The sequence below is a fragment of the Protopterus annectens genome, chromosome 12.part0, assembly GCF_019279795.1.
Source record: "Protopterus annectens isolate FY-2018-M chromosome 12.part0, PAN1.0, whole genome shotgun sequence".
Lineage (NCBI taxonomy): Eukaryota > Metazoa > Chordata > Ceratodontiformes > Protopteridae > Protopterus > Protopterus annectens.
The window spans coordinates 1,359,693,343-1,359,707,353 of NC_056746.1; the positions used below are offsets into that span (position 1 = coordinate 1,359,693,343).

General features: G+C 41.1%; 1 protein-coding gene across 2 annotated transcripts in view; it reads left to right on the forward strand.

Annotated features, from left to right (window-relative positions):
* Positions 1-966: 966 nt before the first annotated feature.
* RPS21 (ribosomal protein S21) overlaps positions 967-14,011 on the forward strand; it is a 42,699-nt gene continuing 29,654 nt past the window's right edge. The window contains exons 1-5 of one of the 2 annotated variants that reach the window (XM_044090410.1): positions 967-1,072; positions 4,100-4,176; positions 5,775-5,838; positions 7,437-7,508; positions 8,198-8,253. In XM_044090410.1, coding sequence (XP_043946345.1) covers positions 4,127-4,176; positions 5,775-5,838; positions 7,437-7,508; positions 8,198-8,253 — 242 coding nt within the window. In that variant the 5' untranslated portion in view covers positions 967-1,072; positions 4,100-4,126. Of the gene's footprint in view, positions 1,073-4,099; positions 4,177-5,774; positions 5,839-7,436; positions 7,509-8,197; positions 8,258-14,011 lie in introns of those variants that run through there. The other variant, XM_044090411.1, reaches the window with a different exon arrangement.

The following is a 14,011-nucleotide window of genomic DNA, read 5'->3' on the forward strand; positions in this document are numbered from 1 at the left end:
CAGAGCAACTCGTACTCAAAACCAGTGTAATTAATTATGGGACTTCACATTTTTGACAAAAGCAAAGCTCACTCTTGGAAAGTTTTAACTGTATCTGCTATTTCTTATAATACTAAGGTGCTGCAAATGCAAAATAACAGCTGTTATGGACATACTTCTCAGTTATTCATATTTTCGTATCATTTTGCTGGTCTGTTTCTCTTTAAAATGTGGTTTTCTGGCATTGAGGATTGAAGTCAGGACATAATGGCAGATATTTGTGTTTCAGACTTCATGTCCTTAAATATTAATGTTAATTCAAACTTGTTATTCTATCCATAGCTCTCAACCTTCCATCTCCAAAATGAGGAACACTAGCCCCCACAATGTGGAACAAATGGGCAAAATGTGGAACACATACTAATGGCTTACTAACAACTTCATCTAGGAAGGCCATAGGATGGTTAAAATATGCTGGTTTTACTTATAAAGAAGATATTTTAATGAATTAATATGATTCATTTCTATTTACCATGGATTTCACTTAAAAAATTCCTAACACTGAATGTGTGATAGGGTCTTTCAATGTGGAACATTGAGGAACTTTGAGGAACATGAACTTTTTAAGACCCCCAAATGAGGTACGTTCCTCGTAATGAGGTACACTTGAGAGGTATGATTCTATCAACTTTCTAACTTTGCAAGCACAATATTTTAAAAAAGTGACCCTATTTTGGGGGCTTTGTCCAGATTTCATGCTCTAAGAAGGTTAAGAGGTATGGTTACAGAAATGTATGAAATATATTTTATCCCAGCAGGTTTACCAGAGATTATATATGTTTTCGCAGTACGCAAGTGCCCCAAATCTGACTGTTGGTTTGCAGAGAAGCACCTATAGTACCGCAAAAATGCAGACAAAATTCCACCGTTATTAGACGTGGTATTCAGGTAAATCTACAACCACCACGTCAGAGGGCGCTTTAACGATGGACGCGACCGCTGTGGAGGGCGCTCATTATGTAGGACCTTCTTACAACTTCCGGTAAAATTGAGGTTCCTTCCTTTTTGGATTTGGTTATCTCAACTCAAGGAGGTGAGGCTCTACAGAAACTTAATTTGTAAAGTTTTGGGTTGTGTAGTGGCTTTTGTGGATGTTCGGTTATAGGTAGCCAGGTTTGCTGGATCATCTGGCAGTTGATGGTGTTGCTAGAACTATCATAGGCATTGATAGAACTTAGCTGCTCAGTATTTGTACTAATTCACTTACCATGTGGCCCAGTCTCCCCTTCATTGTGTTCCGTCTTGGTATTAGACTTTGCTGTAGGGTAAAATTGTCACATCAGCAAAAAGCGAGCAGTTTTACGTAGTATTATTATTTCTGCCGTTTTTTTGATACGGGAATGGCTGTTACATTAATAAATTGGGGAGGGGTAATTAGTGTCTAGCGCCGTGTAGTTAGTACGGAAAAGTTCATTTTGGGTACATTTTTTCCAATTCTTGTGTGGAGAGTTAAATTACTGAGTCTGTCTGCCTGCCTTAGGTGTCTTCGCGCTACCGATAGGAATCCGGTTGCTCTCGGTGTGTCAGATTTAACTCCACTGCGTGTTGTTACAGTACTTAACACTTCATGCGGCATCTAGTGATGTGCAGTAGCAGTCCATGCCCATAGGTGAACATTCCTACGAAAATATGGATAAATGCAAACATAGTGAGCAGGAGTTTGGGAAGGGGGCAAAGCACAAACAATAGGAATAGATTTTAAATGTAGCTTTCATGAACTTAGATATTTGTTAAAGTAAAAGTTCGTTTGCTACTATGCATTTTTTGAACGGTAAGTCTGAAACTCAAATGCCTGTCATTATTTAGTGAATTTAGTTTTCACTGATTTACCACAAAAATCCAGAGAATCCACAAATTGAGGAATAGATCAAGAATATGAGGCAAAAATCTGGACATTTTAAATAAGAGTATTTAGAGGTATATTCATATGTGAACACTGTACCGGTCCACTGAGTCCCATGAGGGCTCCTTGGTAATTTACACTTTGTTTTGATAGGTGGATGGTGGAACAGTTGTCTTAAGTTTACTTACTGCTCTTTTGATCACCAAGTGGATGGGCTGATCTATAAACTCTTTTCCATTACAGCCTGGGCTCTGAGCACAAATACACTCTACGAAATAAATATACAAAGTAGTATAATTAGGAAGCCCTGAGTCGTAGCATGTAGATTAAGTACTAGAACAAGGTTAAGAAAATGTGTACATATGTTATTTAAGCTACAGGTTGCAAAAGGGCAGTAGATGCGTATTTTAACAGAATGCAAACAAAAAGCTGCAGTACAAGGTTGCTCATGTTGAGGGGGGGGGTTAATACTTCAAAAGTTAGTTTTGACTTGTTTGACAGAAAGAGGAGCATTGCAGTACAGACTGTTGTTTACCCCCCCCCCCGACCACCACCAGTAAAACTGTCTTAGCAGTCTCTTCTGTAAGCCTACTATATGATGAGCAGTCAATGAGCATTAAACAACAAGATCACACACTTTTTTGCTTCTCCATTAGTAAGGTTAAGGAATTATTCATTTTCAGTGCTGCTTTGACATATGGGGCTGCAGGGCCTGTATCTGTGCTTTGACGGTTCCCTAAAATGAAATCATAACTTAATGCTCTTGAATGATTTGCCATATAGGGTACTGATAGACTCTACTGATTGGGGCATACTTCTCAACGTCTTGGTAAAAGAAATCTAGATATAGCCTATGTAATTGGGGAACAAAAGTTCAAAATAAGGATAGATTTTAAATATTGAGCTTGTAAGCTTAGAAAGTGGCTAGACTAACAGGTCTTGTGTTAGCATTAATTTTTCTGAAGGACATAAAGTCTGAAACTCATGTATGTCATTATTTAGCTACTTCAATCCCTGGTGATTTGCTAGAAAGTCACAAATTTTATGAGGAACAGGCCAAATATGAGGTGAAAATTTTGACTGTTGAAAGGTATGGAATTGGGATTAAGAGAGAAATTGTTAGCCAGTGAAGTAGTTAACAGAATTCTTTATGGGTTAGTTTTGGGACCGTGACAGTAATCTTAAAAGAGATAGGTAGTGGGCAGAGTGCTCATTCCTATGGTACAGTGTTTGATTCCCTCTGCTCTTATTCACCTACTGTGTGACTTTAAATAAAGCAGGTAGCACAGGTGACAGGAACACTTCACTGTTAAAACCATGGCTAAGCGCTTTCGCCTGTAAATGACATCTTCAATCTTAACGATTCGTTAATGGTTCTGAAGATACCTTTTACAGGGGGAAGTGCTTAACTGTGGTTTTAACAATAAAGTGTTCCTGTGACTTATGCTACCTGGTCATTTTCACTTTATTTTTGGACATTTATGTTCCGGTTCAGGAGTTTTGCTCCTTTTTTTGGATTATTTACTGTGTGACTTTGAGCAAGTCCTTTAACCAGACATTGCTCCTTGTTGCTCTTGCATGCCCAGTGGGCCTATCTGGTTAGATTGGTGCAGTTAAAGGAACATATTGAGGAGGTCAAATGATGGGGAGGCTGAAAGAGAGGAGTCGCTGTAGTTTGATGGTGTAATACTGTCTGTTTTTCCGTTTCATACAGGGAGGAGTAGAATATCAAGCTAGTTAAGATTTTTCCAGTATTTGCCACAGGAGTCTATTCCAGAGGTGGGGAAGGTGCTGAGTAGTTAACCAGTGTTGCCACCTTGTTTTGTTTATTTGCTGGTTCTGGTATACGAGAGACCTAGGACCTTTGGCTCCCTAATGGCATGGAAGATCAAGAATATGTGCCCGTTTATGTCTTGATCAGGTAAATGATGCATTTGAAGGGTGAGTAGTTGTCTGTAGAGATTTAACATGAACTAAAAAAAATGTCAAGCAACTACTTGTCTGGAGATGTCCCAAAGAAGTGTTATCCTAAAATAGGCTCTGTTGTGAACAGTCTGCTATTGGATAGCACACTAGGTTGAATATTAGGTTGCTTCTTCTTCCTAGTGTAGGTGGAAGCGGAATTTGAAATGGAAATGTGAGCTTAAGGTTTTAGTACAGTTTACTTGGAGCCCTGTGGTGCAGACAAGTTCCTAACTACTATGCATTTTGTTACAGATTCTGCCTTGACTACTTTAATTCAGAATGCAGAACGACGCTGGCGAGTTTGTGGACTTGTATGTCCCCCGCAAATGGTGAGTTATTTATTTTTTTGTGTCAGTCAGCGGCAGGTATGTATCTGAGCTGTCTGTTTTTTTCTATTAATGGCTTTCTTTTAAAAATACTAAATCATGGATAACTCCCCATATGTATATCATAATGGAAAACTGAAGGGTGTGTGCATATTTTTGAGTCCCATTCACTTGTTTGAGGACTCGTTTTAAATTTTATGTTGTAGTTATGGTAATTGAGTTTCATCCTTGCAGTCTTTCTAGATCTATAGGCATCTGAACAGCCCCAGTTCTTAATGCATCTTTTATAGCCAGTGTGCTTTAATTCTGGTTGCTTAGCGAAATTTATAGGTTCCCAACAACAAGTGTGTGCTGTATTTTGAAAAGGTGAATTGAGGAAAAAAATGATGGTGTTTATTTGTTTTTATCTCGTGTATAAAAGTGTATTTTGAAGTAGAACCCAACTCTCGTGTTTTCCCCCTCTACTGATATTCTGTTCATCTGCTGTCTTAAAATGCGAAGCCTTTGGTTTAGAGTATTTTGAAATTTCATGATGTTGCCACTTTCTTGCTCTGCTGTAGATTTATCCTCATTAACAGTGTATTAATGAACATGGGGCAGCCAAAGTGGCACTCTGTTCTCTGCAGTAGCATAGTGGTGCTGGAAGAATGCATGCAACAGTCATGGAAATGCCTTGCTACTGGTTTACCCCAGCCATTTCAAAAGCTTGATTTTTTTTCGATGTGGAGTTTTCCCTCTCCCATTCCCTCTCTCTTAGGCTAGCATTTCTAACTCCACAGCACAGCCAATCTTGGGTTAATACTTGTTTTTATTTTGAGTCCTCCGGATGTGTTCTGCTTGAGACTCTTCACAGGCAGTCTGCATGTCTTGCAGGTTTGATTTTGTGCTGCTATATTCATCTGGGAGAAAAAATGAGTTGCATGTGGATGTATTAATGCAGTAACAAAATCTGACATTGAGAACCACCTAGATGAAAAAAAATATGGGAGCTGTTGATAGCTAAGGATCCCAGGTCCGTCTCAACTTTCTTAGTGTTGCAACTGCCATTCCCAAGTGTTTTGAACCTTACTCGCTTAACACTGTATCACTGTCTTTTAGACAGTATGTTACAAGGCCATACCCCCCTCATTTTTAAACCTCATTTCTGTATTGAAGGGTCTTCCTGTATACTTTCACTGCTAGTCTTGTTTAGAGTGTTAATGTCTTTGGGTTCCCCACCCCAAAAAAATCATCAAAATGCAGAAGTGTGTAATTTTCTGCTGTGTTATGTTGTAATTGCTACCAGTGTGTGTGTGCAGTACAAATCGGACATCTGTATGGAATTCAGTGTCCCTTTTGTGAAGCACTGTATCACTGTGTTAGCGGTGTACATGCTGGTCTGGCTTCCCATACAAGATGTGATATCTGACACAGACCGCAGCAAACAAGACTCTCCCAGTCCTTCACTGCCTGTTAATTTTTTTCCAGTAGTTCGGGTTTTTCTGGAGCTGATTGAAATTTATGCTGAAAAATTGCAGACAAAAGTGCAGTCTGTTAAGTAACTGTTTGTAGGCTGGAAAAATTAACCTGTTTGCTATGTTGCTTTTTCTTTATGCTAATAGTTCCGCTAGCAATAGAATAATTGGAGCCAAAGACCACGCCTCTATTCAGCTCAACATTGCTGAGGTGAGAATCTACATCTTTAACTTAACACTAGTATTTTTTGGCACTGTATTAAAAGATGTTCACTTTTATTTTGATTTGTGTTTAGAATTGTGGTGTGTCGAACTCAAACCGCCAAACAAACCAATGAACACAAAAACCTCTAAGGAAACAGTCCTGCAGCGATAAATTCAGTGAATCCAATGAAAGCAAATAGTCGCTTAGTAAATATAATATTGTAAGCACTTTTATTACACACAAGAACTTTCGGTAGGCTCAATATCCCACCTTCTTCAGACGAAACAATGCATTCAAGGGAAAACTTAACTTAAATACTTTTTACCCTTGTTAATGACCTCATAATTGAGGACCCACCTACAATTAAAAACGTTACTATTGAATACATAAAACCTTTCAATAAGTTCTGAAAGAACCTGTTATACATACTATTTTAAAAATCAATACAAACCACATGTATAAACCATAAATACTATTGTTCTATATCATATTAAAACATATATTCATATTAAAAATAATAATGATAATAAACAAACAAATACATAACCCCACATAAAGCGAGGTATAATTCCATCAGTAAAAAACAACAATAAAAAACAGAAACAGCTGCCTTGAATGTGGGAAATCATCAACCCAAACCAGCCAAGCCCTCTAAAGCTGGTGAGAGTCTAATGTGCTTACTAAATATATTAACCTGCACTGACAGAATGTTGCCTCCATATTTCTGAAAAGCACGATAGTATTTACAAACAAAGTCACTAAAACTAATTTAGTGAACTGATCCTACCCTATACTAGTAGTAGTATTGGGTCCCTTGCTTATAACCCAAATGATGGATAGATCCAAAGTCCTGTATGTATATACAAAAACAATGTGTATATGCCTATATACAATACATACCCACACATCATTTTACTGATGTAAGGGTCTAAAGTCCTATATATATATATATATATATATATATACCAAAACAATGTATATATGCATAAATACAATACAAGCCCACACATACACCCCCCCCTCTCCCACCAACCAAAAACCAGAATTGTGGTGTGTGCCTTTGGAGCCGTCTCATATGGGTTCATTGTGATGGTCTGCTTTTTTCTGTGGGTGGAAGTGTTTAGGTCACCTGTAGGTGACTGAGACAGCATATCATGCTTAGCTCACTTGGACGTGTCTCTATATAATACCATTGATATCTGTGGCTTCATTAGGGGGGGGGGCAGAGGAACAAAGATAATTGAATTCTGTGGGTATGGAGCTGGGCCCCCATATTAAGGGGGGGGGGGAGTGCCACCCTGCAAAAAATGTCTTTAAACATTAGTAATCTATCTTGGTGGTGTACTTAATGGTGGTAAGATGATCCATAGTCAGTTGGTCATGATGTGCCTGTGTTAACTTCAAACAGACGCATTCTGTCTGCTTCAAGCCACCTACAAAAAATGAGGTCACGTGTGGATCAGCAGACATTATCTAGTTGCGAGTCATTAATGAGCAATATGATGTTTGTATATGTGTTTTTGTAGTAAAACAGTGGCAGCATCTGGATTGGTGTACAACATCATGGATGTAATGGTTAAAGTTTTTTTTCTGTGTTTCTGCAGGTTGACAAGACCACAGGGAGATTCAGTGGACAGTTTAAAACCTATGCCATCTGTGGTGCCATCAGAAGAATGGTAAGTATTGTTCTGTTTTGTTACTGGTTTTATAAATTTTATTTTTCAGATAGAAGAAAGTGGTCTGCTTGTTTGTATTGATGGGAAAGCTCAATGAGGTCGACTTGTATCGTTCAACCTCAACTGACCGTAGTGATGATTTAGCATAACATCATTTTAAAGATTTTTGTGGGGAAGGTAAGCAGCCCTGTAATTAAAGTACATTAACTTCAAAGTTAGACTGGAGAAAAGAAACACACCCATTTCTCTTAGCGTGACCTTGTGGGTGTTATGATTTGGGATATAGATGAGGCATCTAAAAAAGTGTTAAATTTTAGATCACCCGTGTTTTAAATGTACCGAGTCTGTCCTTTGAGCAGTGGAATATGTTATTAGCACTACAGCGGTTGCAATATTTTTAACTTCACAGTACCGACGTAGAGCCCAAAAAGCACATTTTTGTCACTACTACACCCAAAGCACATGCTACTTAATGAGGGGTAATAGGTGATGCTGCAGTCTTAATAATAGAAGTATTGGGGTCTTCAGCAGTTGTTCACCCTTTTTGTTTCCAGCCCATCAAATAAAGCTCTCTAATAAATACATTGCTGACTCATTAAAATGTAATGCTTGCCTGAACTTGGAAAACATTCTTGTCTTTTGATTCTAGAGTATAGAATTTTGATATACTTTTCCTTTTTTCTTTCTAGGGTGAGTCTGATGATGCAATTCTAAGGCTGGCGAAGAATGATAGTATCGTAGCCAAGTAAGTGTCCCTTTATTGTATTTGATTCACTAATTAGTGTTTTACACCGTTTTGGTGAGTAGAGTCACCCTTTGGTGCATCTGCCCTCATTGACCACCATTTTATTTGGCTATTGGGTTGCTGTGTTTGCTTCCATCCTCATTGCGCCATCACACGTGCAGTAAAACAACACTTAATTCATTTTGTTTTTAAACCAAAGGATGTGCAGCAAGCGTATTTTACACACTTCCTTACCCAGTTAGCCACCGTCACTTGCAGCACTTTTGCAGTCAAGCTAGTTACCTCTTCTCTTCTGGTGGATGAATAAGTAACAGTAAGCTTGATTAGTTCTTTCATTGTCCTGGATTGTGCCATTTGGAATACTGTTCTGTTTCTTGTCATCTGTTTCTGGTTTCCACACCTGGACAAGGTTACCCCTTTTCTGGAACAGACATCCTGTTTAGGTCAAGAAATTTGACATGCTGTCTTCATTTATGAAGGGATTATACACTTGAATACATTTTTCACAATTTTACCTCCCAGTGTGTGTCTTAAGGGATGGGGACTGGCAATGTGTAAATAGTCACATGGTCCATTTGCCGTGTACATTCTGTGGTTTAGTTGCCCACCCTAGTTCATGCATTGTTTGCAGGTTTTAAACCTGTACCCTAATTGTTAAATGCTAGTGTCGTAGCAGTCAGTATGCAGTCTCTCAGAAGTCTCTCTAAATCATCAGGAGCCCTTCTGGTTAGCTCATTGTTTGGGTTCATACAACCTTATGTTGTAACATTTTTGTCTATGAAATTCCTGTGGTCAGGACTGTCTACACCACCCACCATCATGACTTAATGTGCAAGACTGGAAAAGGGATCTAGTAGCCCCTCCTACTTGGGTGTTTTCCCCTGCTGCCACAGTTTGGAACTCTGTCGTGACTTGTGCCATGCACACTGGTGAGTTTGTAACATGTTGTGTGGTGACCAAATAATGAGACAAGATACGCAAGAAGAGCGCGTTGTGAAATGAGACAAGATACACAAGAGAGTGCGCTGTGAAATGAGACAAGATATACAAGAAGAGTGCGGCGTGAAATAATGAGAAGATACGCAAGAAGAGTGCGGCATGAATGAGACAAGATATGCAGGAAGAGTGTGGCGTGATAATGAGACAAGATATGCACGAAGAGTGTAGCGTGAAATAATGAGACGATGCGCAAGAAGAGTGTGGCATGAAATGAGACAAGATATGCAAGAAGAGTGGATCGTGAAACACCACTGTTAAATTGCAGTGATTCAACCTGGTCATACACCATTATAGGGCAGGAATCTTATAGCCTCTCTTGCTAACAAGTGAGTAGTGCTGTTTGAAAGTGGCCGGAACATGCCCCTTGTTTCATCCGACAGTAGCTCTGTAATGGCACTAACAACCCGAGACTTTTCCATAGGTTTCTTCCCACTTTAGGAATCACAGTTGAGGCTCAGACTTCCTACAGTTGGTAGAAGGCTAATGGAAGATACTTACTGTTGTGCAGGAAAACACATTTGCTAATTACGCAATGTGGTACAACTGTGAAAGGGTCAGGCTATCCGAGACTATCTTAGGCTGTCTATATTGTATGCTCCATTCAGTAGGGAGGTTTCATTTGTACAGCTTTCTCAAGGTCTAATGGCTGACCTCTTAAAGACAAAACAGACACTTTACACTTTGGAAGACTTGTTTTGAGCCTTCATCTTTGCAAGGTCAGGTCATCCTGTTTACCGTTGCCCAAGAGGAAGTTGCTTTCTTCACTCCACTGTTCAGTCACTATCCTGTTTATAGCCTAGGGCTGCCCACAGAATCTTATTTCCCTCCAAGTTTGCTGTGGCTTGAGAATATTGGGCAGCCATGTTGTAGATCATTCAGGTTCTCACCCAGCTGTGTGGGCTTATCTTGACTGTACACGTCATACTGGTTAGTGAGGCTGTCCTTTCTTTCTGTGGCCAAGGGTTTTAACACTTTGTTCTCATCTGGGTTCTCTAAGGAATGAGCTGTTTTTGTGCCATCCTAGGCTGTAGTAACTGTAGCACAAACATTGTTGCCAAGTTACATATGACAACCGTCTGTGTGCCATGTAGCTGTTGCCATAGGATGCCTGGTAGATAATTTGTGGATAAGAACATTTTTGGTACATAGATTTGTAAGGTATGCAGAAAATCATCTTTTTTTTCTTCTCCTCGGGAGGAAAGTATGTGTGTGTGTGGGGGGGGGGGGGGTGGCATCAGTTGTGTGCAGAGAGCTGCAGTTTCGATTTTCCTCTACACCCAAGAGGGTTTGCAGGGTGTATTGAGCAGGGTAATAAAAACCTTACAGAAGGCAGCACTCTGTGTATTCCTTTGTCTGGATTACTGGCTCATGGTGGTCCCATGAGGGACTGAATGTTCCTGGTGGTCCCATGAGGGACTGACTGTTCCCAGAATGGGTGGTTCCTTGACTGCTGTTCCTGCTGGTCACCATAAACTGGGGGAAATTCCTGCTGATCCCATCTTAACAGGTTTTGGCTGATGTAATGGAGTTTGGTATGGGACATTGTTGGTTATTCTTTGGCTCTGTAGACTGCCTTAGTGATCATGGACCTTGGAGCAGAGGTTCCATGCTCTGACCCTGTTGTACCTTCTGGATTTTGTCGCTACTACAGTTTTTGTGGTGGTGGCCTTCCTGAGAATGCATGTGTTGTACTGGACTGTGTGCTGCCACTGGTTACAGTGTCAGTGGTTACTCATCTTTGGTGTAAGTAAGCCACAGTGGTGACTTGGCCACACCTACGTTGTGACGGGTTTCCAATTCCTTATTCATACACGTTGCAAGTGTGCAGGTATCCACATGAAATTTTTTTGCGAAGTTTTACGCCGGATGCCCTTCCTGACGCAGCCCTCCTCATTTATCCGGGCTTGGGACCTGCACAAAGAAATGCACTGGCTTGTGCATCCCCAGTGGCTGGGTTGGTAGGCAGCATAGGATGGTGGTGTGTAGGATGACATTGGTGAGGAAGAGGAGTGTGAGGGCAGCACCAAGGATCAAATGGTGGAAATGTAATTGTGAGTATTAGCAAGGAGGAAGTAAGGATGGCTATGAAAAGGATGAAGAATGGAAAGGCTGTTGGCCCAGGTGACATACCGGATAGCTATGAAGAGGATGAAGAATGGAAAGGCTGTTGGCCCAGATGACATACCTGTGGAAGCATGGAGGTGTTTAGGTGAAATGGCAGTCGAGTTTTTAACTAGATTGTTTAATGAAATCTTGGAAAGTGAGAGGACGCCTGAGGAATGGAGCAAATGTGTTTTGGTACCGATTTTTTAAGAATAAGGGTGATGTGCAGAGCTGTAGTAACTACAGGGGGATTAAATTAAGTCACAGCATGAAGTTATGGGAAAGATTAGTGGAAGCTAGGTTAAGAAGGGACGTGATGATTAGTGATCAGCAGTATGGTTGCATGCCGGGAAAGAGCACTACAGATGCAATGTTTGCTCTGAGAGTGTTGATGGAGAAGTACAGAGAATGTCAGAAGGAGTTGCATTGTGTTTTTTGTGGACTTGGAGAAAGCATATGACAGGGTGCCTATTGAGGAGTTGTGGTATTGTATGAGGAAGTCAGGAATGTCAGAGAAGTATGTAAGAGTGGTACAGGATATGTACAAGGGTGGTGTGACAGCGGTGTGGTCTGCTGTGGGTGTGACGGATGCGTTTAAGGTGGAGGTGGGGTTGCATCAAGGATCAGCTCTGAGCCCTTTCTTATTTGCAATGGGGATTGACAGGTTGACAGACAAGGTCAGACAGGAGTCCCCGTGAACTATGATGTTTGCAGATGACATTGTGATCTGTAGTGAGAGTAGGGAACAGGTGGAGGAGACCCTGGAGAGATGGAGATGTGTTCTAGAGAGAAGAGGAATGGAGGGCAGTAGGACTAAGACAGAATATATGTGTGTGAATGAGAGGGAGGATAGAGGAATGGTGTGGATCCAGGGAGTAGAGGTGGCGAAGGTGGATGAGTTTAAATACTTGGGGTCAATAGTTCAGAGTAACGGTGATTGTGGAAGAGAGGTGAAGAAGAGAGTACAGGCAGGGTGGAGTGGGTGGAGAAGAGTGTGAGGAGTGATTTGTGACAGGTGAGTACCAGTAAGAGTGAAAGGGAAGGTCTAGAAGAGGGTAGTGAGACCAGCTATGTTATATGGGTTGGAGACAGTGGCATTGACAAAAAGGCAGGAGTTTGAACTGGGTGTGGCAGAGTTAAAGATAAGATTTTCACTGGGTGTGACGATGGTGGACAGGATTAGGAATAAGTATATTAGAGGGTCAGCCCAGGTTGGAAGGTTTGGAGACGAAGCCAGAGAGGCAAGATTACATTGGTTTGGACATGTGGTGAGGAGGGATGCAGAGTATATTGGGGAAAAAGATGCTGAGGATGAAGCTGCCAGGTAAGAGGAAAAGAGGAAGGCCTAAGATAAGGTTTATGGATGTGGTGAGGTGGTTGGTGTGACAGAGCAATATGCAGAGGACAGGAAGAAATGGAAACAGGTGATCCGCTGTGGCGACCCCTAACGGGAACAACTGAAAGATGATGATGCAAGTGTGCAGGTGTTGATTACAATTGCTTCATTGGCAGGGTGAGAACAAAGGGTTTGTGAGCTGCATGGTAATAACAGCAGTAGTAGTGTGCAGGCATTCCGTAGACGCAGACCTGTCATTGCCTGAAGGGCTGGGCATATGTAGAGAGAGTGAGAACGAAGTTGAAAGATTTAACTGGGTAAGCTGGTGTGTGATGAGATGCAGGTAGGATGAGAAGAATGAGTTCTGTATAACGGTAGTGTTAGCAGAAAGGAGGAACATGAGGTACAAAAATAACAGTGCTGTTCATAGGTTGGTACTAGGCTGTCGGCCCTGGGGCCTATACAAGCCAAGCCATAACAATTCTCTGGCTATTTATTCCCACACTATTTACTTCCCTGGACCCCTGTCTAGCAGAGTGACTGACGTGATCCCCGGGGTGAATTTCCTATCTCCCATCCAATCATCAAGGTTCCTTTTGAAGAGGGCCAAAGAGGCGCTCTGCTTGACATGTATGGGCAGTCTATTCCAGAGTCTGGGGAGTCTCTGGGTCACGAACCTATCCCTCCCGCATGTTTTGTTTATTGTGATAAGGTTTAGATCCCTGGAGCGTGTAGTTCTGAGGGATTGGGATTTCTTTAAGTGTAACATGTCCAACAGCTCTGGGTTTGATATGGCCTTGTATGTTAAGCAGAGATCGCCTCAGAGTAGACAATATTCGACAAAGTATAGCTGGAGTTTTTTAAGGTGGTCAGCATAGGGCATCTGCTTTAGGCCTGTGATTCTTTTAGTGAGGTATTTCTGCGACCTTTCCAGTTGGAGATGTCTTGAGAGGTACATACCAAATGGAGCATTGTATTATATAATGGGTCTAATGAGGGATGAGTACAGTGGGACAATGATCTCCTTTTTTCTGGATGAAAAGCCCTTAGTCATAAGGTGTGCCACATAGAAGGATTTCCTGACTGTTGTGGCGATGTGGTTATTGAAGGTGAGACCACTGTCCACCTGTGTCCCTAAGTCCCTTATCACACTTTCGGTGTTTAGTGTACTGCCACCTATGTGGTAATTCACGGGTACATGTTTTTTCACCAAAGGGGATAACTATACATTTCTTGGCATTGAGCTTGAGCCCATGGCTCTGGCACCAAACTTTCTATAAGACTCTTTTGTAGAGTATCCACATAATTTGGGGATTCAAT